Source organism: Lissotriton vulgaris, chromosome 10 (assembly GCF_964263255.1).
Source record: "Lissotriton vulgaris chromosome 10, aLisVul1.2, whole genome shotgun sequence".
NCBI classification, from domain to species: domain Eukaryota; kingdom Metazoa; phylum Chordata; class Amphibia; order Caudata; family Salamandridae; genus Lissotriton; species Lissotriton vulgaris.
Window position 1 is genome coordinate 470,888,938 of NC_141698.1, and position 26,259 is coordinate 470,915,196.

General features: G+C 47.9%; 1 protein-coding gene across 1 annotated transcript in view; it reads right to left on the bottom strand.

Moving 5' to 3' along the window:
- The window catches only part of LOC147685416 (syntaxin-binding protein 4-like), a 1,262,048-nt gene extending 1,239,600 nt beyond the window's left edge, over positions 1-22,448 (bottom strand). The window contains exons 1-2 of the mRNA XM_086939784.1: positions 22,400-22,448; positions 22,183-22,305 (exon numbers count right to left, since the gene is read on the bottom strand). Of these exons, the coding sequence (XP_086795910.1) occupies positions 22,183-22,305; positions 22,400-22,448 (172 nt within the window). The remainder of the gene's footprint in view (positions 1-22,182; positions 22,306-22,399) is intronic.
- Between the last annotated feature and the right edge of the window lie 3,811 nt (positions 22,449-26,259).

Consider the following 26,259-nt stretch of genomic DNA (forward strand, 5'->3'; position numbering starts at 1 on the left):
TTCGCCCAGACCATGGTGTGATATTTGTAACCCCTTGTCGTTTCCCTGTCTATCCTCCTTACAGAAGCATTCTAACAGAAGTAAGGCTTTACTATTGTGAATGACGACTTTCTTCTTCCCACCTTATCGTAGAACTTATTTTCTAAGTTTGGGTGTGTAAGGAATTTCATTCATAACAATTGCTGTGGAAAATGTAAGACAGAGCCATAGATCCCATCGCTCTAGATTTCGTGGGGTTAGGTATGTGTAGCTAAAAGTTTTATTGAATCGAAAAGTGCCAGCTAGAACACGACCGGCTAGAATGTGTAAAGCTTAGTAATATCGAAGTGCCCTAGAGTGTAGAAAATCTTCGCTGCTGATGAACAGCAGCGGCAATTGGTTCATGTTTATCCCGCTTTCAATTTATGCATTCGATTTTCATTACTTGTTTAAAAAAATATATGTTTAAGTCAGTTAAAACGGTGTTCTTTAACTCTTTTATACAGAGGATGTAGGCTTAAGGCTCGCGCGATCGACCTCTAAAGCTGGGAGCTCGGGTTCGAGTATCGGGAACGACGCTCAACATCCTCTTGATTCTTGGCAAATTACCTAAGTAATCTCCCCGTCCCAAACAAACAAAAAATATGAATGTGTCCATCTGTAACAAAACTGGTGCTCATGTAACGTGCTCTTATACCCGATATCTTCGGGTCTAGTTCGCGCTATATAAAACTAAAAAAAAGATACCGCTATAAGCATGTAGTTCTTGTTCCGTAAACCGTGTCTTTACGCATGTATTATTCTGCGCTTTGTAAACTGATTAGTAGGCTCCATAGTTGTTGAGATTTATCATCTATCAAATTCCTCAAACAAGGAGCCTCAGTAACTTGCATGTCTGGCACTTGTATTTCGGACATAAAAAGAAGATTTTATTAAGCATCTTTAGTTCTGTGTATGCCAAAGGAGCAAATCGCTGCTTGAGCAAACTCATTCAATTTTGACATTGGCAAAGTTTGGAACTTTCTGTTTGGGGACACCCCTCACCCTCAAACCCTCACCCTCACTCACCCACCCTCAACCCCTCACCCTCACTCACTCACCCTCAACCCCTCACCTTCACTCACTCACCCTCACTCACCCTCAACCCCTCCCCCTCGACCCCTCCCCCTCAACCCCTCCCCCTCAACCCCTCACCCTCACTCACCCTCAACCCCTCACTCACCCTCACCCTCAACCCCTCACCCTCAACCCCTCACTCACCCTCACTCTCACTCATCCTCACTCACCCTCAACCCCTCACCCTCACCCTCACTCACCCTCAACCCCTCACCCTCACTCACTCATCCTCAACCCCTCACCCTCAACCCCTCACTAACCCTCACTCTCACTCATCCTCACTCAACCACCCTCAACCTCCCTCACCCTCAACCCCTCACCCTCAACCCCTCACCCTCACTCACTCACCCTCAACCCCTCACCCTCAAACCCTCACCCTCACTCACCCACCCTCAACCCCTCACCCTCACTCACTCACCCTCAACCCCTCACTCTCACTCACTCACCCTCACTCACCCTCAACCCCTCCCCCTCGACCCCTCCCCCTCAACCCCTCACTCACCCTCAACCCCTCACTCACCCTCAACCCCTCAACCCCTCACCCTCAACCCCTCACCCACCCTCAACCCCTCCCCCTCAACCCCTCACCCTCACTCACCCTCAACCCCTCACCCTCACTCACTCACCCTCAACCCCTCACCCTCACTCACTCACCCTCAACCCCTCACCCTCAACCCCTCACCCTCAACCCCTCACCCTCAACCCCTCACCCTCAACCCCTCACCCTCAACCCCTGACCCTCAACCCCTCACCCTCACTCACTCACCCTCAACCCCTCACTCACCCTCACTCACCCTCACTCTCACTCACTCTCACTCACCCTCACTCACCCTCACTCACCCTCACTCACCCTCACTCACCCTCACTCACCCTCAACCCCTCACTCACCCTCACTCATCCTCACTCACCCTCAACCCCTCACCCTCACCCTCACCCACCCTCAACCCCTCACCCTAACTCACACTCACCCTCACTCACCCTCACTCACCCTCACTCTCACTCACCCTCAACCCCTCACTCACCCTCAACCCCTCACTCACCCTCACTTACCCTCACTCACCCTCACTCACCCTCACCCACCCTCACCCTCACTCACCCTCAACCCCTCACCCTCACACAGTGCAATAGGTCTCGGAGCATTTGAGTTAGAGCTTTTAGAATTGTTTATGGCTTTTTTTATTTCTAATTCTTTAGCATTGGCTACAGGAAAAAAAAATGCTAAAGATTTACAAAGAAAACCCATAAACAATTCTAAAAGCACTAACTCTAATGCTGCGAGACCTATTGCATTTTCAATGCTTGTTCTCCCTGGTTAGGCTTGCCGCCTCCCCTCAGGCAATTTGTTGTCAGGGGTTGCTCTCGTGGGTGAAGTGCATGCTTGAGCCGCGTTGCTCTGATTCCGTTGTGGCTGCGCTATGCATAGAGGCGCTGGGCCTTTTTCTAGGAGTATTCTTCCCCCTTCAGGCATTGGATTGGAGCTGAGCTCACTCGCCGTTTTTGTTTTTGTTTGTTCAACGGAAGCTGACTGGACTGTGTTTTTTTTGTCGCGAGTCTCGTTGAGAATTAGGATGCCGTAACGGGGCCGGCTCTGTGTCACGTTGGTGCGCAGTTCGCTAGCTGGAGGGGCGGGCGTCGCTTGTGCAGCTAACTAACCGGGTCGGGCCTCCGTATATGGGTAATATCAAGCTGGTGCTTACTGTGGGTGTAGCAGCAGGCCGGGCATGTCTTCCCTGCCGGACGGTCCACGTCCTCCTCTGCCGGCTTTGATTGCGCCCAGCGCTGAAACCTTCATATTGGCTGGATGTGCGGGCAGTGGCTGTGAGGGGTCAATCAGTGGTCTGGCAGCACTTCCCCCTTCTTCTCTCCCAGGCCCAAACGCGATTAAGCAGGCAGCTGTAGGGTCATGTCAGGGTACCTCGGGCTACCGATCTCCTCGGGGCACAACAGAGAAGCAGCCGGTGCGCACGTGGGGTCGGACCCCCTCGTCGCCATTGTGGTGCGACCACTCGCTCCTCTCACTCGAGCAGAGTGGTCGCTCCCAGTGTCCCCTGCCGGCACCTGGTATTGTTGGACTTGCATTTCCTTTCTTGAATTACTTGTGATTATTTTACATTGCCTGCGTTTAGCCTGCTGCTCGCCGCTTTAGCTGCATTTGCATATTTGTCATCTGTATATCTCATATTGCCCGCGTTTAGCCTGCTGCTCGCCGCTTTAGCTGCATTTACATATTTGTCATCTGTATATTTCATATTGCCTGCGTTTAGCCTGCTGCTCGCCGCTATAGCTGCATTTGCATATTGGTCATTTTGCATATTGGTCGGTTTGCGCGTCTGTTCTCCCCCCTCCGCCTCCATTTTGTTTATTTGTTGTTTTCGGCCTCGTGGACCCGCCCCGCCTCCCAGCTGAGACGCCCTCCCACTGAATAGATCAGCGCTCTCCTACCTAAAGGCGCCGTGACTCGCTCCTCTCACTCGAGCAGAGTGGTCGCTCCCAGTGTCCCCTGCCGGCACCTGGTATTGTTGGACTTGCATTTCCTTTCTTGAATTACTTGTGATTATTTTACATTGCCTGCGTTTAGCCTGCTGCTCGCCGCTTTAGCTGCATTTGCATATTTGTCATCTGTATATCTCATATTGCCCGCGTTTAGCCTGCTGCTCGCCGCTTTAGCTGCATTTACATATTTGTCATCTATATATTTCATATTGCCCGCGTTTAGCCTGCTGCTCGCCGCTATAGCTGCATTTGCATATTGGGCATTTTGCATATTGGTCGGTTTGCGCGTCTGTTCTCCCCCCTCCGCCTCCATTTTGTTTATTTGTTGTTTTCGGCCTCGTGGACCCGCCCCGCCTCCCAGCTGAGACGCCCTCCCACTGAATAGATCAGCGCTCTCCTACCTAAAGGCGCCGTGACTCGCTCCTCTCACTGAAGCAGAGTGGTCGCTCCCAGTGTCCCCTGCCGGCACCTGGTATTGTTGGACTTGCATTTCCTTTCTTGAATTACTTGTGATTATTTTACATTGCCTGCGTTTAGCCTGCTGCTCGCCGCTTTAGCTGCATTTGCATATTTGTCATCTGTATATCTCATATTGCCCGCGTTTAGCCTGCTGCTCGCCGCTTTAGCTGCATTTACATATTTGTCATCTGTATATTTCATATTGCCCGCGTTTAGCCTGCTGCTCGCCGCTATAGCTGCATTTGCATATTGGTCATTTTGCATATTGGTCGGTTTGGACGTCTGTTCTCCCCCCTCCGCCTCCATTTTGTTTATTTGTTGTTTTCGGCCTTGTGGACCCGCCCCGCCTCCCAGCTGAGACGCCCTCGCCCCTCCCCCTCCACTATCCATATATGACAGTAGCTCATGCGCGCAGCGTCCACGCGCAGCGACCAAGCCCAATCCGCGCCGAAGGTGCGCCAAAGGTAAGCCCGTCTACGCCCGTCCGCGCCTGGACCGCGCCCAGCGCCAGACCCCCTGCCCTTCGCTCTGCCCAGCCCCCCCGCATTACCTACGATGCCGCCACCCTCCTAGCCCTTAACCCCGGTCGCGCCCCCAACTGCGTCCAAGCCGCTCCCGGACACACCCATGGACCATTCTCTTGCTACTCCTGCAAATTCAGCGGCTCCGACAACATCTCCGCCACGACCACACCACAGATTCCCGACCCCAACCACCTACAATGCATCCTTCTCAACACTCGATCGGTCCACAGACACGCCATTGACCTATGGAATCTACTAGACACCATCTCTCCAGACGTCGCCTTCCTAACGGAAACATGGATGAACGCTTCCTCCGCCCCAGACATCACCATTGCCATCCCGGAAGACTATAAGATCACACGCAAAGACCGTACCGGCCACACAGGAGGAGGCATCGCTATCGTCCATAAGAAATCCATCCGCATCTCAACTAGCTCTGACACCAACCTCGCCAACTCCGAACACCTCCACTTCCAGATCCACATCGACCCCAAAACCACACTCAGAGGCACCCTCCTCTACAGACCACCAGGACCCCGAGCTAAATTCAGTGAAGACATCACGGACTTCATCACTCCCCACGCGCTCCCCTCCAAAGACTACATCCTTCTGGGAGACCTCAACTTTCACCTCGAAAAGATCAACGACCGCAACACCACCACCCTCTTGGACAACCTCGCCAACCTCGGACTTAAACAACTAGTCACCTCCCCCACCCACATCGCAGGTCACACACTCGACCCTATCTTCACCTCCAGCAAACATGTCTCCTTCAGCCACACTACGGATCTCCTCTGGACTGACCACAGCTGCGTCCACTTCACCTACAACAAGCCAAAACCCACTAACCACCTCCAACCAACCCTGCAAAGAAACTGGAACAAGATCACCCCCGACCAGATCTCCGCATCGCTCCTTCTAAACACCCCAGCCCACTCTTCCAACCCAGACCAAGCCGCCGCCAACTTCACCCTATGGCTATCCAACACCGCCGACACCTTAGCACCATTGAAAAAACGTCAAAGCAAACCTGGCAACAAGAAGGCCTCATGGTTCAACGATGATCTTAAGAAGTCCAAGAAACTCTGCCGCTCCCTTGAAAAGGCCTGGAAAAAAGACCCAACCACTAGTACCAAGGACGCCTTCAAAAACGCCACCCGCACTCACCACCAACTGATCCGAAAGGCCAAGAAAACAGCATTCAAGGATCGACTTGACAACAACGCCCACAACAGCAAGGAACTCTTCAACATCGTCAAGGAATTTTTCAACCCCTCAGCCAACTCCAAGGACATCACCCCCTCTCAAGCCCTCTGCGACTCCCTAGCCTCATTCTTCCACAACAAAATTGCAGACATCCACAACAGCTTCGACAACCGACCCGGAGACCAACCCACCCAACCATTTGCTGAACACTCTCCCCCTGTGCACACCCTCAACGACTGGAACCCAATCTCTACTGAGGATACAATCCGCCTGATGAATTCCATCCACTCAGGCTCCCCCACTGACCCATGTCCTCATCACATCTTCAACAAAGAAGACTCCATCATAGCACCGCACCTACGGGACGTCATCAACTGCTCCTTCAACTCCGCCACCTTCCCGGAAAACTGGAAACACGCTGAACTCACCGCCCTTCTGAAAAAACCCACAGCGGACCCCACCGAACTCAAAAATTACCGACCCATTTCGCTCCTTCCATTCCCGGCCAAAGTCATCGAGAAAGCCGTCAACAACCAGCTCGCCGCTTTCCTCGAAGCCAACAAATCCCTCGACTCCTCACAATCCGGCTTCCGAGCAAAACACAGCACTGAGACCGCCCTCATCGCAGCAACAGACGACATTCCAACTCTATTGGACAATGGAGACACAGTCGCCCTCTTCCTCCTCGACCTCTCGGCAGCATTCGACACAGTTTGTCACAGCACCCTGTTACAACGCCTCAATAACATCGGAATACAAGGAAAAGCACTTGAATGGATCACCTCATTCCTCACCGGAAGAACCCAGAGAGTCCGCCTCCCACCATTCAAGTCCGAGGCCACTGAAGTCATCTGTGGCGTACCTCAAGGATCCTCACTCAGCCCCACCCTCTTCAACGTTTACATGAGCCCACTCGCGGCCATCGCCCGCCAACACAACCTCAACATCATCTCTTACGCGGATGACACCCAACTAATCCTTTCCCTCACCAATGACCCCAGCACCGCCAAAACTAACCTACACGAAGGAATGAAAGAAGTTGCCGAATGGATGAAACAAAGCCGTCTGAAACTGAACTCGGACAAAACAGAAGTCCTCATCTAAGGTACATCCCCCTCTGCATGGGACGACTCCTGGTGGCCGGAAGCCCTTGGAAAAGCACCCATCCCGACAGACCACGCACGGAACCTAGGCGTCATCCTGGATTCTTCACTCTCAATGAACAGACAAGTCAGCGCCGTTTCCTCATCCTGCTTCAACATTCTTCGCATGCTCAGAAAAACATTTCGCTGGATCCCCACCGAAACAAGGAAAACAGTCACCCATGCTCTAGTCACGAGCCGTCTGGACTACGGAAACACCCTCTACGCAGGTACGTCCGCTAAACTCCAGAAGAAACTCCAACGAATCCAAAACGCATCTGCCAGGATCATATTAGACATCCCGCGCAACGAACACATCTCTGGTCACCTGAAAGACCTCCACTGGCTTCCCGTCAATAAGAGAATCACCTTCCGACTGCTAACCCACGCACACAAATCACTCTACGACATCGGACCAGAATGCCTCAACTCACGACTATCCTTCTACACCCCCTCCCGCCAACTTCGCTCTTCCAGCCAAGCCCTCGCCACCGTACCTCGCATCAACAAGACCACCATGGGAGGAAGATCATTCTCTTACCTGGCTGCTAAAACTTGGAACTCACTCCCCGCCAACCTTCGCCTCACCCAGAACCACCTAGCATTTAGAAAACAACTTAAAACGTGGATATTTGACAAGTAATCCTCCTCCTATTTCTAAGCGCCTTGAGACCCTCTGGGTAGGTAGTGCGCTATATAAATTCTCTGACTTGACTTGACTTGGTGTCGTGGGCCCTAAGCCCACATGCTGCAGCAATGACCACGCTGACACATAGTATTCGGTACTGGTAACTGGCCTCGAGCACGTGCACCCGGGCTCTTTTATTAGCGGGGTCGCGTGACTAGTGACACCCGTGATGGATGGGTGAGGGGTGTAGTGTGCCCAGCCCTCGAGGGAGTGGCTGGCAGGCAGGAAGCTGGAAAACGCTAGAACGTGTCCTGCAGGACACTACAGGGTACGAACATAAAGAAAGGACAACAACCATGGAGGCAACCATAGATCGAGCAGAAAGGTGAAGACGAAGCAATAGAAAAGGGGCCAGTGGCGTAGCTAGGGGGGTGCGTGGGTTGCAGTCCGGCACTACTTTTGAGGCAGCCACGGCACCGGTGTGCCGTTGTGGCCGCGGCGGCCTTTATAAATTATTTGGGAACACAGTGTCCCCAAATAAATTAGAAAGGCCGCCGCGGTCGCAACGGCCAACCAGCGCCGCGTCCGCGGCCCAGTTTAAAAGTGCAAGCGAAATCCGTAGCCCACAGGAGGATGAGCCTGCTGTGCGCACAGTATCTCCGGTAAGTAATTGTTTAAGTCCATGTTAGTGAATATAATTGTGTTAGTGTGCCCAAAATCAACATCCTGACACAGGGAAGGCATAAGAAGGTACCTGCAGGCCCACGGCAGGTGCTAAAGACATTGTGGTAGAGAACTCTTTGTATTAGACGTGAAGTGCCAAATGATGGTCCAGAAATATAAGATTGCGGTACTCTTACGTACACATATCCAAAGGGGATGTGTACCTGAGGAGAGGCATTATGGAAGCTTTAGAGTTCTAGTGGGAATGTGAGGTGGGGCTAGTTTCCCAGGTGGTACATGGTATGAGATACACCATGCTAGTTTAAAGGTAGTGCGTGCTCGGTGAGAGCACATCGGGAAGAATGGCTAAATGCGAGCCAAGTAGTGTAGATGAAAGCCCATTTGAACCATGTGATCTCTGTTCTAGACGAAGGTGTTCTGCTGGGGCTGCATGAGAGGCGGTGGTCCATTGAAACCGCAGGAAAGAGGTTGAGGACTCCGGCTGCGACAGCAAGGACCAGGTACTCGGGTTGACAGTAGCCTGATGCGTTGGGCTAGAGACTAGTCTAACAGTACTGCTGGCAGGTTGAGCGAGTTGGGCTGGCAGTAGCCTTGTTGAAAAGATGAGACTGAGAGGTGGTGTCCGAGCTGGTGAAGCTGGCAAGCCAATTAATTGTGTATTCAGATTGTTCGAGTCCAAGACTGGATTTTCTGCCCTACTTCAATGAGATATTTGCATTTGATGTCTTTACTCCGCATATCCAACGTGGAACCCTTGTCTGCTCGAGATACTAACGCCGTCAAATTGTATTCTCTAACATATAGACCATGGAAAAAGTACAGGGAACAAGATTTGTGAACTATTCAAAATATGTGATGTGTAATGACAGCTGTATTAAATCTTTAAACAACTACGAAAATCTGCATATGTTATTGTCTGAATGAATGTTGACTGTTAAACATTCTGTCAGATTGATGGATCCCTGAACAGTGTCGTGTATGTGCATGTTTGCATTGTGGTGAAGAGATTACCAGGTAATTGTTCACACAGCTCTCTGATGGATGTAACATGCAGTTTTTCTGAGTCCCTAAATAAAACATGCAGTCTGTGTGTTCTCTTTTTTACTGCCAGTCACCGGTGTATTCAACTGTGTAGCCTTGGACCGTGTCATGTATGTGCATGTAACTTGCATGATCGAGCTAACTATTAGTGTCAATACTACGTGACTCTCGGACCTCTTTCAAGTGCTCGCCATCCTTTTTCCCGAGCATCACCGCCCCTCACCCCCCTGGGCGACAATCTGAGGGATAGCCCCGGGCGCCACAAGCTCTAGCTATGCCCCTGAAAGGGGCCACGTCCTTTCTACCCACAACAAAAAACAAGCATTGCTAAATGCAATCATTTTCACCAAGCAATTGGTAAATGCATTGTAGAAAAAAGCAGAATGGAGTACCGGGCGTTGAAGCTTGGCAAAGTTTAGTGTGCGACCAAGGAAAGTTAAGTAAAAAATTAAAATGTAGGAGAAATGTGGTCAGTCATGTTGCCATGGGCTCAAGTCGGGGTACCACGCGGGTGGACGGCGTCCCCCCACTTATTTTACTTGGAGCTCGATTACTGGAGCAAATGGAGCCACACATTCATTCTTTGGCCTCTCTGGGGCGAGATCGGAGCTCATTCAGAACGCTGCTCACGCGCTGGCTTCTCTGATGCAATTGCATCTAAGGGGTGAGCGAGGGAAGGCAATGAGTCTGATGGTGCAAGCCACCTTTCGTGACGTCACGTCCTGTTGTGATGTCAGTGTCCCCCCACTTCTTTTTTTGGGACTTGTGCCCTGATGTTGCCACAAAAAATTCTTCAGATGCATCGGCGAAAGTAGTTCTAGCCATCAAAGCCGACGAGAGGCGAATGAAAATGAGTGATCAGGCCTCCAGAAGCTAATAAGAGAAACACCTTAAAAAAGCAAGCATTGGTAAAGAAAAAACAATGCTCAACCAACAGAAAGAGGAAACCTGAAGTTACAAGCCCACGGACAAAGAAGAGGTTAAGGTGCAATATATGCCCCTTTTAAGATATATCAAATACAGTAGATTTCACAAGCACAGCACAAGAGCTGTGCAGGTGAAACCTAAAAAAATCTGACTTATTGGCGCAGCTGATTCATACCAATATTTGTTCTTTACACTGTGTACCAGCTGATATCCAATCCTTTATATGTTATGGTTGCCTTAACGATAGCTGATATGGTGCTGGGCTTTGGAGAATTACTTTTCCTGAGCAAGACTATCTCACAAGTACTAACTGGGCTTCAACATGAGGTCAGAGGAGAGGGAAATGGTATGGATAGCATTTTTTTGTGCAAACAAACTAAGATACTGTCTGGAAAGGTAAAGTAAGTACAGGGTGAAATTGAGTGATGATAAAAAAAACTGTTACTACTTGGAAAACTGTTCCTGATTGATTAAAATGGATGTATATTCCTCCCATAGACGAGAACTCTCAGTGCCCTCAATTTATAATGATTTTGGGCTCGTGCAGGATTAGGAGCTCGTGCACTGACCTTCTTGTAGTCCTTCTATGAGACGAAATGTGGGTGTCTGCCAAAAAAGAGTCAATTATAATCTATATTACATTGGGAAAGGAAACAAACAGTAAGTGCCAGCGCCCTGCTGTCTTCACCACTGGTGCAATTTGAGTAATGGTTTAATATCCACAAATCCTCTTTTATCCCCACCCACCTCCAGCATAAAATCCATCTGATTAATAAACTAGTGATTACTCCTCCGCATTACCACCCAGACACATTAACACTCCAAGGGGACAGAGCTGATTTTAAGTCTGTCATTGAGAAGCATTGACAAGGGTATTACAGCTGTTAAACATGCTTTGGAGATCAAATGCTACTGTGTTGGAGGCCATTTACAGGAAACCTAAGAGAGAGACATCACTTCAGCATGTACTGAAACTTTCAGGTTTCCATAATGAATCTCAGAAGCAGAGATGCCAAACACTATTACACGTTAAATGTCATCCTATCAGTTAAATATGTGTTTTAAATAGATAAACGTACCAGTATGAAAGATCCAATTTCTTACCAACTGGGTGAATACTGTACAAAGAGTCTCCATTCAAGCCTCAGAAACTTGAACCAGCCTCATATACCATGATGCTATTGTCAAGACACACCAAAACAAAATAAAATAAATAGATGAGGTACATATTTGCCAGCTGGGTAGTGGTTAAACAACTGGACTACAATATTTAATAGTTCAGACGTTACTCTGAATGAAAAGCGGACAATGCAATGGACTACTGGTTGGAGCGAATAAATCAGTAATAGCAAAATTGCAGGTACTTCAGAATTCCACCACCAGATTGCTCTTTGGTCTGCCCAAATATTCATCAGCCAAACGCCTTGAACATCTTGCATTGGCATTGAGCTGCTATCAGTCAGTCAGTCATAAGCTTTTATTCGATATGCAAGATATCTTATAAGCACACGTACAATACAATCATTTACAAATGTACAAAAAGCATCATTTAAGAAGTCAATATTAAAGTTCATTTAAAAAGGGTAAAAGGACAAAGAAATGCCCAGAATAATTTAGCTAAAAAAGAATTAAACCACTACTGACAGTCTCTTGCAACCAATAAGCCAAAACTGCTTTAAAAATTTAGCTATTCCACATACAATTGGGGGGGATGTGTCCGTCATTAAGATGCGCAAAGCTACTAGGTAGCTACGTGTACCCATGTTTCGGCAAAGAGGTTTAAGCCAAAAGCTCCTGGGCTTTGCATAGTCCGGGCATTTAAACAGGATATGCGTGATGGACTCTATCCTACTCGGGCAGCAAGCACAGTTGGGGGACGTATGAGCAGCTGAATTCCAGTTTGATACCACAGCCCCAAGCGGAAGTGAGCCAACTCTAAATTTAAAATATAGTGCTCGGTCAAAAGGTAGGGTGATGAGGTCCAAATAAGGCTCAAATACCACGACATCTTTTACTAGTTAAAAGGCAGCGGTGGACTTGCAATGGTTTGGGTTAGTAACTAGGTGCTCTGCAGCCCATTTCCAGTAAAGGTTCTTCACAACCTCTTTTGGTGGGGCCGAACGTGAAGACCAACAGTCCCCCAGGCCGATTTTCTCCAAGAGTTTTTTAGTGTCTCTCAGCCATCTTATTTTTGCCCATCCGCCCAAGCTCATTATTTCCACCAATCCATCAGCATAAGATTTTAGCTCCTCACCCCTCCAAATTCGTGTCCATAGAAGGAGGGGGCGAAGTTGAGCTTGATCTTTGATGTTTTTGAAACCTGTATCCAACAACACAGGTACAGTTGGGGTGCTCAGAGGGATGGCGATAAAGGATTTTAGTAGCTTACTCTCCACTGTAGCCAGGGCATCCAAACGGCAGTGTCCCCACAGTTCTGCCCCGTACAAGGCTGATGTAACTACCTTGGCCTTGTAGATATCAATCACTGGGGTAAGCGATCTCCTAGGTGAAGCCCGGAATTCCCTCAACAGGGCTCCTCCTACTCTCTTATGATTAAGGACCATCTTATCAATGTGGGGTGCCCAGGACATTCTATCCGTTATCCGAATTCCAAGGTAGTCGAATTCGGATACTTTCTCCAAGGCAACGGAGTTAAGCGTAGGTGGGCGGCCCAATTTCCTTGGTGGATTTAGGACGAAGTATTTAGTTTTGTCCACGTTAATTACTAAACCCTTTGCAGCACAAAAATCATGAAAGCGGGTTAGCAGTTTCTGGAGACCTTGCGGAGTCTTGGAGATCAAAAGCGTGTCGTCCGCAAATAGCAGGGTGGGGATCCGCACTCCTCCGAGACAAGGGGCGTCGGCTGGTTCTAGTTGGAGGTGTTCTACCACCCCATTCACATATAGTGAGAATAGGGTGGGCGCCAGAACACAACCCTGTCTCACGCCCCTTGACACCGGTATTTTCTCAGTGAGCTCTCCGTTTTTACCCCAGCGGACCTGTGCAAAAGTGTGGGCATGGAGGCTAATGAGGAGGGACAGGATGTAAGGGGGCAATCCCAGGTCGTGAAGCACCCTCCATAACTCTTCCCGGGGGACTAGGTCAAAGGCAGTCTTTAGGTCTATAAAGGCCAGGTATAGACTGCCCTTGCCTAGCTCCACCACCTTCCACCCCAAAAGTGCCAACCTAAACACCTGCTCTATTGTCCCCATTCCTGCCCGGAAACCTGCCTGAAAGTCCGATAGTATTTTATTCTCCTCTACCCAGTGTAGAATCCTCCCCAGTATAGCTTTGCCTGCTATCTTTTGGGTGGAGTCAATCAGACTTATCGGGCGGTAGTTCCCCGGGGTTTCTCTACACCCTTTTTTGTAGATCGGGACCACCACCGCCCCTTTCCATGATTCTGGGACTGGCCCTCCCATCATGATGTCATTAAGGAGGGCAGCAATGACCCTTCCCCACTCCACTGGGTATGCCTTCATAAGATCTCCCGGGAGGCCATCAGGGCCAGCTGCCTTGCGGGGGGCTACCCACCCTATTACTTTTTCAATCTCTAACGGGGTAAAGAGATCGTAGGCGTGAGGTTCAATTACTAGTGGGATGTTCGTCCTAACATTCGGTTCCCCGTCTGCCGGGAGGTATAAAGCCCCAAAATGATTTACCCAGCTTTGTGGCGGGATGTTACAGGGTCTCATGGCTGCCTCGGGCCTATTCCGTGAGCCTATAAGATTCCAAAAAGCCCTTGAGTCCCTATTTTTGCTAGCTTGGAGCAGGTCTTCCCAGAATTTATCTTCCCACTCCCTCCTAGCACTTTTGAGGGATCTATTGTGGGCCTTCCTTGCCTCCTGTATATCGCTGAGGGATTTGAGCTTTACTGCCTCAACAAGCCTTGCCTTGTGTGCCCTACATGTTTGAGTATACCAGCCATCATCTGGTTTTTTACTTCTCTTGTTACCCAACTTACTAGGGTGAATGGTAAACACATTAGTCAAGGCCTCTACCAAGGAGACAAATAGTCCACTCACCCTACCCACCCCTTCTATGGGGGACCCCAGGGATGTCACTGCGAGATTTAAGAGGGAAGAAATTTCTCCGACCCTTGCCTCAGATAGGGCCAATGTAGGCCATTTTATTCGTCTACCACAGAGCGAGACTACAGATTCGTCGGTGGGGACTACTACCAGGTTGTGATGACCCTTAGTTACAGGTCGCCACCACTGATCCATGCTTAAGGAAAGTGGGTTGTGGTCGCTTTCAGTTGTAGGGACCATCAACATGTCCCTCACATGGTTCCATAGATATACATCTACTAGTATGTAATCTATCCTGGAGGTGTGTCCTGGTCTATTGTACGTATGGGCACCCCCCCTATCCGAGATTGTCCTCCCGTTAGCAGCCCTTAGGTTTAATTCCAGGCTCAGGGAGTATAGCTGTAGCGCCACTTCTGACCACCTTCTGATGGGTGGGATTTCCAATACAGGGATCCCCAACCTAATGTCCTCCTCATCTTGGTCAAGGGCAACGTCCGAGCCCAAAGGCTCGAACGTACAGTTCATGTCGCCCGCGACCAGTGTACGCAACTTATATGGGGTTTTATTTAGTAGGGTCTCAAGAAGAGATATTACAGGTGACTTTTTCCCACCCTTAGTCCCTCTGGCATAAACATTATAAACATTTAAAACCAGTCTTCCCCTTTGATCTATTAAGGTAATGTTTTGGATGTCCGGGCAACCTGTGGGAAGCTCCTCTACTCTACAATCTAGGGAGGCTGCCACCCAAATGAGCAGGCCGCCCGAAGGACGCCCTCTCCCAGATTCCGATGTTAGTGCAGGGACAGAGTAGGTGGAGAATCCCACCCTGTGTACCGGCACTAAGCTCCAGGTCTCTTGGAAGATACACAAAGGGTGCTCATCGACCCATGCAGTGAACTCGGGTAGAGCCAACTTTCTTGCGATCCCTGCGACATTCCAGCTGAAAACCTTAAATACTAGGTCCGTCACAGCTGGAGTGTCGCTGGTCGCAAGAGTACCCTTGCCTGTGGCCCTCGTCAAGGATGCCTGGGGGGGAGCAATGATCTTGCGGGATGTCTATTAAGGCTACCATCCCGCTAGTATCTCCGATTAAGGGAGAATCAATTTGGGAGGGTAATACTACCATTGGATCTAAAATACTCACAAATTCTTTTTCTGGAGCTACATTCGTGCATGCCCTGGGGTCACCCTCCTCCAGTCAGTAGGGCCCTGGCACCCACAGTCCGTTCATCCCTCTACCCCCAGGTGCCCCAGCCCAGGGTGTCTCCCAATTTTGACAAGAATCAATGGAGCTTAAGCTTCCTCCAGTTTGGCTAAACAATTGCCTGGGGTAAAAATAGGATAGGTCTACTACTTTAACCCCTGGTGCTCCCATGTTTTTTATTGGAGTGCAAATGGAGGGCACTACTCTGGGGTCTTGGAAATTTATTATTATGCAGTCCCCCTCATGAGCTTTTTTACCCTGACCTACCCACTCAACTCTACGGACACTTAGAATAATCCCATCTACTCCCAACGGAATGGGCTTATTTGATTTTAGCCAATGGATACACTTATTCTTAAGGGATTGGTGGTCTTCCAACTGGCCTTCCTTTAGAGGAGGAACATTTACGAGAACAGCAACAAAAGGTTGGCAGTCTGGGGGGAGGTTTACTGGAGGAATTTGACGTACTGGGTTTGTAGGAACCAGTGAAGTGGTAATTGGAGCAGTAGGTTGGAGGGTAGGTCTGGAGACTTTCCCCGATTCTAATCCCTGAGCTTTGTCACATGGGCCTGGTATTTGAGTATCTTTAGCTTTACTACTGGCTCCCTGAGACTGTTTTTGTGGAAGTGGCTTGGGCTTAGTTATAACAGCCTCTAAGTGCGCTGTTGGCCCCTTAGGTTTTGGCCCTACTTTGGGAGGGAGAGAAATTTTGGGAGCTGAGGTTTGTTCTCTATTAGTATCAACCTTATTTATGCTTTTTGGGGGCTTGGGGTTTTTCTGCGGTGGTAAGGAGACTGCAGGGTGCTCGCTCCCCTTTGGCCCGTGTCCGGGTTCTCACTCATTCTGGCTAGTTGTTTAAATGTGGTTTTGAGTGAGTGGAACCCGTCGAGGGTTGATTGCTCTAATTTATCTATTCTCGCCCCCAGGCTCTTAACCTGTGTTAGTAGGGGCATCAAGAGACTATTTACCCTCTCTAAGATATCTTCAATAGTTGCGGGGTCAGTGAGCTTGGGGACATTAACGGGGTTGTCATTAGTAAAAGGCCCCTTAGAGGAGACCACAACATCCCCCTCTGCCTCGGCTTTGTTCTCTATAGTCAGGCTCCTTACATTTTTCCTACCAGGACCCAAGGGCTTTCTCGTTCTTTGGTAGAGTGCGGCCTGTCTCTCCAGCCTACCCTTTTTACCATATCCTGCCTTTTTACTTACGACCCTCTTATCCTGCCTAGTTTCAGAAGTTTGAATGGTTGAAGACACCTCGTCTGGCACCCCATCTGTTATTGTAATGACGGGGGAAGGTGGATATGGCAGCGAGGGCTGACTAGTGGCTTCGTTTAGGGGTTTAGGCAATACAGGTGGAGATGATGTACTAAGACCACCCTCTTCCTCAATATCACTAGGGAGAAGCGCGGCCAGATGTTCCAACCTGTCTATATTTTGCCCAATTCCAAGAAGTTGGGGAGGGTCTGTTGGATCATCAAGAACACCTGCAGAGGGGGCAGAATGAGTCCGTTCACAGGCCGGTGTAAGTGCCTGTGCAGCGGCCCCCAAGGATGAGCGTCTTGAAGGGAGGTAAACCTCGGATAGGCGCCGCTCCGACATAGCGATCTCCTTTTCTATTACAGCCGCCACCCTGGTGATAAAGCGTTCCATAGTTCCAATTACAGGGCTCCCGGCAATAGCTCCCCTTTCGCCCTCACTCCTGAGGGGTTTTCCTGAGCGGGTAGACATAGTTGTAGGGAACACCAAGGGGCCTTAAGTAGGTCGTATGTGCACACTGCTGTTGGAGTGAAAAGGGACGTGGCCCAGCCCAGCCTTGACAGCCCCTGACTGCCACAGACTGCCCGCCCTTTGCTCGGGCTTCGCTTGGCGTCCCGCTGAGCGTCAGGCAGAGCGTAAAGTAGGCGCGTTGCAGGCGGGGGGCGTGGCTGTTGGTGGGCGCGTCCGCTGGGGAAACAGGGACTCCTGGACTTGCGAGTCCCTGTTAAGCGCCGTCTTGTGGGTCCTTCACGCGCCTCCCAGAGCCCAGCGCCTGCAGGTTTCTCTCCCAAGAGCTTGCGCCGCGAAGCGGCACCCGCGGAGCGGGAGCGGCGAGGGTAGCGGCAGGCCAACACAACAGATGGTTCCGGTGAGGTAGTAACAGGCAGCAACCTCCAAAGCTCCCAGTTGCTATCTATTCTTTGGTGTAGCCGGCGCCAGGAAAGCCTTTTTGGGTTGCTGTTGCACCTTACAAATTTAATTAATAATAATAACAATAATAATAATTGGCTGTCTATTGAGAAGCACATTACATTTAAGGCATTGTGTATCATATTTAAGGCCCTACAGAACTCAGGTCCCACCTACCTGGTAAAACGCTTCCAATGGCAGTGCCATCCTCCTGTCTTCAGAGATGGGGTGGAAAAAGCTTTTTCAATATCACCTCTAGATGGCGGAACAAGCTACCTTTTCAGTTGAAGAACTCTACTGATCTCTTGTCCTTTAGGAAAGAACTGAAGACCTGGCTTTATACTCTGTAATTTTGTAAGCATTGGTTCTTTACATCATGCAGCTGCTTTGTGGGCTACCTCTACAAGCGCCTAGACACCCTTGGGTAGTAATGTGCTATTAAAATATATAAATAAATAAGTAAAAGACATATCCACCTTTATTTAGGGTTTTCTCAAGTTCTGTACCCCAGAGGTCCCAGTTATGGTGGCGTATGCCATGGTTCACATTGTCAATGTAGGATTAGAGATAATTTATTGGTTAAAGAAGTTTGGACCTCTGGTATACTGCATAAATAGGATGTCATATTTCTTCAACTGATAAAGATCTTATCCTCAGACGTCCCTACAGATAGCAAAATTGGTAGAGCAGGTTATGTGAGAGTAAGGATATTGTTGACAGTTTGCTCCCTTCTGAGTATCTCAGTATAGCCACAGGGGGAGATTTGTTCAGTTTCATTAATGCCTGCCCAAGGAAAAAAGATGCTATGAACAGAGTCTCCCATTGTCCTCAGGGATAGGTCTAGCATGGAATTTGCATAGTTCATAAGTGAAATTTCTTTCAAAAGGAACACTAATTCTGTCACTTTCTGCAGATATTGGCAAATTCCACTTCATTCTTTTAAAGGGAGAATTTAAATGCATATCAGGGTGAAGGACAGTTCCACAGCAATCTTGATGTTAACTTAAAGTCCCCTTGGACAAAGTATTTTATGCTGAAAGGTATGGCTTGATGTACGCCGATGAAGAATTGTTAATTACAGAAGTGATGGGAGAAAATGTGTAATTTTGTTAAAACAACATGGATCACTGGACAGTCTTCGTACTATTGCATAAGATCTTCTAAAGGAATTTAGTGACAAAGGTAAAATGTGTGATTTAATAATAATAATCGGATTGGCAGTCATATTGTATATAGTTATGAGGTTCATAAATAAATAGAGTAAGTTACAAAATGCAAACACTTTTGGTTACCTGGAGATCCAGTTTTCTTCTAAACTGGACTCGCAGCTCCAAAGAGAGATTTGCATTCCCAACATGATCAAGATTAATGATGGGCTGATGAGGTTTGCCTCTAACCTCTTTGGTGCTCAGGACGGCCCCCGGCCGTCCGACGTCACAGTGGGCATGTGCGGAGGATGGCCAGGTGCGGCTTGAAACACGCCCACTCATTAATTCTCCCACACAGCGGGAGAATTTGCGCAGCGTCGAAGGGGCTAAGTTAGGCAATAAATCTATTGCCCAGATGCTCACCCTTTATAACGCTTAAACAATTTCAACTGCAGTGTATGGCGAGGAATCTGGGCTATTGAGCAGAAGAGTGTTTTAGAAACTACAGAAAATACCTTTTTAAGGAGACTGCTGTCAGTACCCGCACTACCCTGGCATCTATTGTTCATTGTCAGTTGGGTGTTGATTTCCTCTTGGATAGCCTTGAAACTAAACCCCTACTATTGTGGCGATCAGTTTGGTCCAAACAAGAAACTTTGTTCACATAGCATCAAACCAAATACTGGTCACAAACGGGCAGATTCTCATAATCCGCCCCTTTGCCACCAGTATTTTTGCATTTGGGGTGCATCACCCCAAATGCAAAAATCTCAATTTAAGGAATCTCTAAATTGCAATTCCTTAAACTGCAATTGCATTTAAGGAATCCCAAATTGAGAATCCTTAAATGCAATGCATGAAAGATAAAAAATTAGCGATTTCGCTAATAGGAGTAGCAAATTACCATGATGTTGAACTTCATGGTAATTTGCTAAAACTTTGAAAAATGCACTTTTGTGCATTTTTCAAAGTTTCATGTTGCATGTGTGTGTGCAACATATGTGCAGAGATCAATTTCAGGGGTGCAACAGGGTGTCATGTTGACACCCTTGCACCCTTGAAATTTAATGAGCAATTTGCGAAAACCTACTGGTTACTCGCAAATTGCTCATGCAATCTCCACTTCATCCCTATGGGCCTGTAGGCCCATAGGAATGAATGGGACAGCATTCCTTAATTGCGACTAGCAATTTGCGAGTCGCAATTAAGGAATGTTTAGGAATCGCTATTTTTATAGCGATTCCTACATGCATAGGCTTTTGCGATTCCTAAATAGCGATTCCTTAAAAATCGCTATTTAGGAATCGCAAAAGCCTACGTTGATGCATGTGCCAGTTTATGAATAGAATCCCGTGGTTACGGAATATAAAATAGGCTCTGTTGGGCTTAGACCAGGTGGAGAGGAATTTGTGGTCTCATCCAGAAGATATGTTAAGGTATTCAAAAAAAGAATTTAGATAGCATGTGCTGGAGGCCAGCCATGGGAACAGGGAACAAGTAGGCTTTCCTAAAGTTACAGTGGGATGTTCAGAGTATGGAATGAGCAGTCTGAATGTAAACTGTACCTTACGATAGTTAACAATTCATAGCCCCGGTATCTTTTAACTCTCTTTCACCTTCTCATTTTCCATTCTTTGACTACATTCCCAAAAAATGAGAGCTGGAGCAAAATTACCAGAAAATGTCCCTGTGATAACTGATCAGAACAGTTTACTCAGCACATAGCACTTTCCTGTAAATATTACCTGATCCCCAGGAAATCTCTTCTTAAACAATTATTTTTACAAGAGAAAATTATTTATCATCAGGCGCTTTTAAACTTCTGTACGAACTAAGGGATGCCAAGGTATACTATAGGGTTGCCCTGATTCCTTCCGGATTAATCTGCTTTCTTAGATGATTTAGAGCTTCTTTAGAAGATTTAAGAAACCTGCAAACTTAATAAGAGTTCATGTTCAAATGTTATTCCTTGCTTTGTTTTATTGGTGATACCATTATGTCTTCATGGGTAAATGTAAACAGTGTCAGTATAACTCAATTTTAACCATTTGGTTATTATTTGATTTGGTGTATTTATGCATGAAGTTTGTATATAGTTCTATTGTATTCATGTTTTATGGTTTTGATTAAGTGTTTTGGTACCATGTGAATTTTGGTTTTATGAGACTTATGTTTTTAATAACACTGTAATAATTTATTGTAATATTTTGTGCCTTTACACTTCTGACAATTTGTGCCAAATAAAGATTTCTTACTGGTTGAACTAAATAGAATTATTTACATCCAAGCTCTTGTGTAGAAACTGATTCACGTGAGCTACAATGTTGGTAATCATAAAATATGTAGGAATATTTTTGCATTCTTGCCTAGCACCTGGAATGTCTGACAGATACTGACAATACTCCATATGATAATGATAACAAGCATTACAAATGATGGTCATCTGCATGCATTGTTCTGTATTTATTGTAGTGCTGAGGCTCCATATATGTACAGTTTAAATAATTCTGGTTGACATAGCCTCATAAGATCGAGAGAGTAAGACGCCATTTCCTGTTTTTATCCTAAGTGTTCAAGTAATGTTTACAGCGGGTAAGGGGCGTGTGGCGTTGTACTTGACCTGTGTTAATGTGATATGCTGCACTTGACTAAAGAACTGTGATCAATTAGATGTTTAATATGAACTTGATACAAAGACTGGAGTTGGCTTTTAGGCTAAATGGAGAGCTTTAGAGACAGGTTTTATTGTATCAGGAGTATCTCTTGAAAGGAGTTGCACTCGAACAATTCAATGCCTGGGGTAGGTTGGGACTGGATCACCGAAACCAAGGTTAGATGGGGGAAAGATGGGAACATGGGGCTTTTGCAAATTTGCATTACAGATATTTATAGTTTGAAGCAGAATAAGCCATTTGGCGGGAAGAAAATGATTTCTTTAGTCGGATCCTGAAGTCTGAATTTGAATTTGGGAAGCGGGTGTAGCCTAACGGCTAGGGCGGTGGATATCAAATCTAAGGAACCAGATTCGAGTCTGGCAATGACGCTCAACATCCTGTGATTCTGGCAAATCACTCAATCTCCCTGTGCCTAACTACAATGAATGCGTCCTTGAGTAACGCAACTGGTGCTCGTGTTAAGCGCTCTGATACCTGATACCTTGGGGTCAAGTTCTCACTAAATAAAACTACAGGAAAAAAACCTGCAGTCTTCAGGCTTAAGAGTCAGCAGCAACTTAGACACTTTAGACATTAAGGGCTTTGGTGAACCTAAGGATGAAGGGTTAAGCCAGACACTAAAACTTATTATACATAGATAATAATACAACTGCTGTGCTACATGCACCTGGGGATGGGTTCATTCAACCTGTTACACTGTGCTCAAAAGCAGCGAGGTTTAGGGATAGTCTATATTAACAGAGCTGACTGTTCTTACCTAGACCGTTGCCGCAGCCAGTGAACTCGATGCAGTAGACGGTACGATCCATGCCGTAAGGACCCATCAGTGTCCTGAAACACAGCAGAAATGCATACAAGGTTAGCAGATGAAAGGCAGAGGCTCAAACACGTGCTAAGACACACACGGGCACACATACTTACAAACACACACGCAACCAGACAGATATAGGTCATATGTACTAGACTGCCCATACAAGACACACGATGAACAAATGCCAGACTGCCGGACATGGAGTAGGACATAACGTTACATATGTATAAGCATGATCGCTGCTGCAGAGGAGAATGTGCCCAACAGCCTTAAGAGATGCCCGTACAACCGTTTGCTCCCAACTAACAGATATGGAAATTAGCGTTTTAAAAAGAATCCTTTGTAACCATGAACATTTTTTGGGGGGATTGCTCACAACTATAAGAGGCAGATATGAAACTAGTATTAGCAAAGACAATAGTCTCAGCTACCCAAGGCTGTGGTACTGCCTTTGCCAGTAGCTCTGGCCTATACATGCATGCATCAAAACGCTTGCGCACACATCTGGCAATGTTTGAATGGGTTTTCTAAGTAAACCCATTCCAAGACAGCCAACAGACCACGTGATTGTGTTATGACGCATACACATGAATGTATTTTAATGTATGCACATGCATACTTAGGGACACCTCTGCACACTAGTGCTCTGACGTATGCTTGCACATGTGTTGTGACAGAGGGCAGCAGTTTTTAAGTTACCATTTCATTTCATTTTCATTTCAAAGCTTTTATTCGGCAATTTGCCATGAAGCCAGCAAGAAAAATACATTTTACATAAAACAAAATTACATCAATTAGAAGAATAAAGTGCAAATTATTGTACAATCCTCATACAAGGTCCTAATTATTTACAATTCACATTAATTTGTTTACAATTCATAAGAGAGACATATACATTTTACATTTAAGGGAGTTTACAGACCTCGTGTTAAAAACACTTATATAAAAAATGTTTTAAATAATTAAAAGCCAGAATTAAAAAACTTAGTATCTATGTTTTAAAACCATACTTTTTCCTTATCAAGCAGATACTGAAAAGAAATCTACTGACTCCAAAAGTTATCAGACTAGTGGTCGAGGATCTTAGTAATCTTTCTGCCTCTTTATATGAGCGTATACCCAAATTTTTACAAAGGGGTTTGATCCATTTTGTACGTTGAACTTTATACCATTTCAAGCTGGTAGACAGCCATGGTACAATAGTAAATTAAAATGTTTAAAAAAAGTAAAGAAGAAGCACAAAAAAAGTGCAAAAATTGTATCACCTTGCAGCTGCTAGGCTCATGGAAAAATACATCATAATTGTATTGTATTGTATTGTGGCATACTTATATAGCGCAACCTGTCACCACCAAGGGCATCCTGGCGCTTTGACCCGTACTCAATGAAAACAGTAGCTCAGCCTATCCTGGGGAAAAGATGAGTCTTTAAAGCCTTTCTGAAGGAGAGGAAATCTCCAAGGCTTCTCAAGGATAAAGGCAGAGAGTTCCAGAGTTTGGCTGCCGCTACTCTGAAAGAGCGGCCCCCCATCCTCACTCTCTGGAATCGTGGGACTACCAGTAGCCTGGATGACGAAGAGCGTAAAGCTCTAGATGGACAGTACCAGGCAAACATTCGCCGCAACGGAATGGGGCCTAGCTCGTGGATAGCCCTGAACACAATACATGCTGCTTTGTAGCGCACCCGAAGATGAACTGGCAGCCAATGAAGTTCTCGCAGTGCTGCCGTAGATGAACTATGGTAAGGGAGAGAAAGGGCGAGTTTGGCTGCGATGTTTTGCACCCTTTGCAACTTGCCCAAGAGTGTTACCGGGGCCTCCAGAAGTAGTGCGTTACAATAGTCAAGTCGACTTAGGATGGTACAACGCACTACTTCTGGTCTGGCTTGCACAGGGAGGAGAGGAAGGACCTTGCGCAGCATACGAATCAGCATCATACATGTTGACGAGATCTTATTCACATGTAGATCCAACTGCAGGTTAGGCCCAAAAGTGACGCCTAAATTGCGCGCTGATTGTGCCGCAGACACCGTCTCTGAGAAGGACGGAGGCCAGAAGTCCACTGGAAGGTCACGAGGAATTCGATCAGTGGAGCAATGTAAAACCTCCGTCTTAGTTCCGTTGAACTGTAACGAGTTCAGCCGGAGCCATTCCGCTGTCGCCTGCATGCACCGATGAAAGGTCTCCAATGTGACTGCCTCCTGTCCCTCCAGAGAGAAGACCAGCTGGGTATCGTCTGCATAATTAAATGCAGAGATACCAAAGGTTTTAATGAGCTGGACTAGGGGGCGGAGGTAGACATTGAAGAGTATAGGGCTGATGGCCGAGCCCTGAGGTACTCCTTGTCCCACTCTCCGTTCCTCCGAGCTGAAGGGGGGTAATGAAACCCGTTGCTGACGGCAGTCCAAATAGGAGATTAACCAATCCCTGGCCTTGTCCCTGACCCCGCATTCCTCCAGCCTAGAAATCAGGGTGGGATGGCTGACCGTGTCGAACGCGGCCGACATGTCGAGCAGCACCAGAAATGCTGCCCGACCACTGTCGACTCGCGCCCGCAGGTTGTCTAACACGGTCACCAACGCGGATTCCGTCCCATGTGCTGGGCGGAAGCCGAATTGCGTCTCATCCAACCAGCTGTTCCCTTCTAGGAAACTGGACAGAGCACGGGTGACCAACTTTTCCATAATTTTAACCGGAAAAGGGAGCAGGGAGATTGGCCGGTAGTTAGAGAGGCAGGCAGGGTCGAGCGTAGGTTTTTTTAAAAGCGGGGATACCACTGCCTTCTTCCAGCAGCTTGGAACAGTAGCAGTCTCGAATGACTGACAGCAGATGGCGTGCAGGGGCTGGAAGAGGTCCTCTTGAAACACCCTCCAGAGTCTGGGGGGGAGAGGGTCCAAAGGCGAGCCAGAAGAAATCGTTAGGGCTAGATCGCCGAACTCCTTCAAGGATGGAAGGGGAAAACTACTCAGCTGGGGTCGACTGGCCTCGCACGCCGGAGCTCCCAAACTGAGGGCTGGCTCCAAGGAAGGAGAAAAATGACTTCTCTGCTGGGGTCGACTGGCAGCAGTCTCCGGAGCTCCCAAGCAGAGAGCCTGATCCAAAGTGGGGGTAGAGGAGCCACTCAGCTGGGGTCGACTGGCCTCGCTCGCCGGAGCTCCCAGACTGAGAGCTGGCTCCACCGGAAAAGGGAGAAGGCTACCCTGCTGAGGTCGACTGGCTACAATTGCCGGAGCTCCCGAGCAGGGAGCCGAATCAGGGGCCGCGAGGGAAGAGCAGTTCAGATGGGGTCGACTGGCCGCAGTCGCCGGAGCTCCCAAGCTGAGAGCCTGATCCAACAGAAGCAAAGGAGGGCTACTCAGCTGGGGTCGACTGGCTTCCGCCGCCGGAGCTCCCGGGCTGGAAGGCTGCTCAACTGGTCGGGGTCGACTGGAGGGCGAGACCGGAGCTTCCTGACAGAGAATAGTAGCCCTCTGCAGGGGTCGACTGGCCATTTCCTCCGGAGCTCCCTCCTCAGTGGTAGAGTTCCGTGGGTCCTGCAGACCTGCTAGGATTTTACGAATTTTTTCCTCAAAGGCATCCGCCAGAGAGTCACAAAGAGCTTGCGACGAGGGAACAGCGCTGGCCACACAAGTCGGATGAGCCAGGTCCTTAACGATTTTAAAGAGGGCCTGAGCCTTGTTTGGGGCCTGATTCAGAGTAAGTTTAAGGAAGGTCGCTTTTGCTATTTTAATTTGAGCTTTATATTTGTGCATGGCAGACTTAAATGCAATTTTCTCGGAGTCTAGGTACTGCTTCCTCCATGCCCTTTCCGCGCGTTTACAGTCGAGTTTGAGCTGGCGAAGTTCGCTCGTGTACCAAGGACTAGCTCGGTTCACTCTCCCTCGCGACTTCCGAAGGGGCGCTAACTTATCCAGCGAACTAGCTATGGACTGACAGAAGAGGGTATAACTGTCTTCAACTGTATTGCCCAGTTTGAAGTCCTTATCTAAGATGTTCGGCAATGGGACATTGTTTAAGATGCGGGA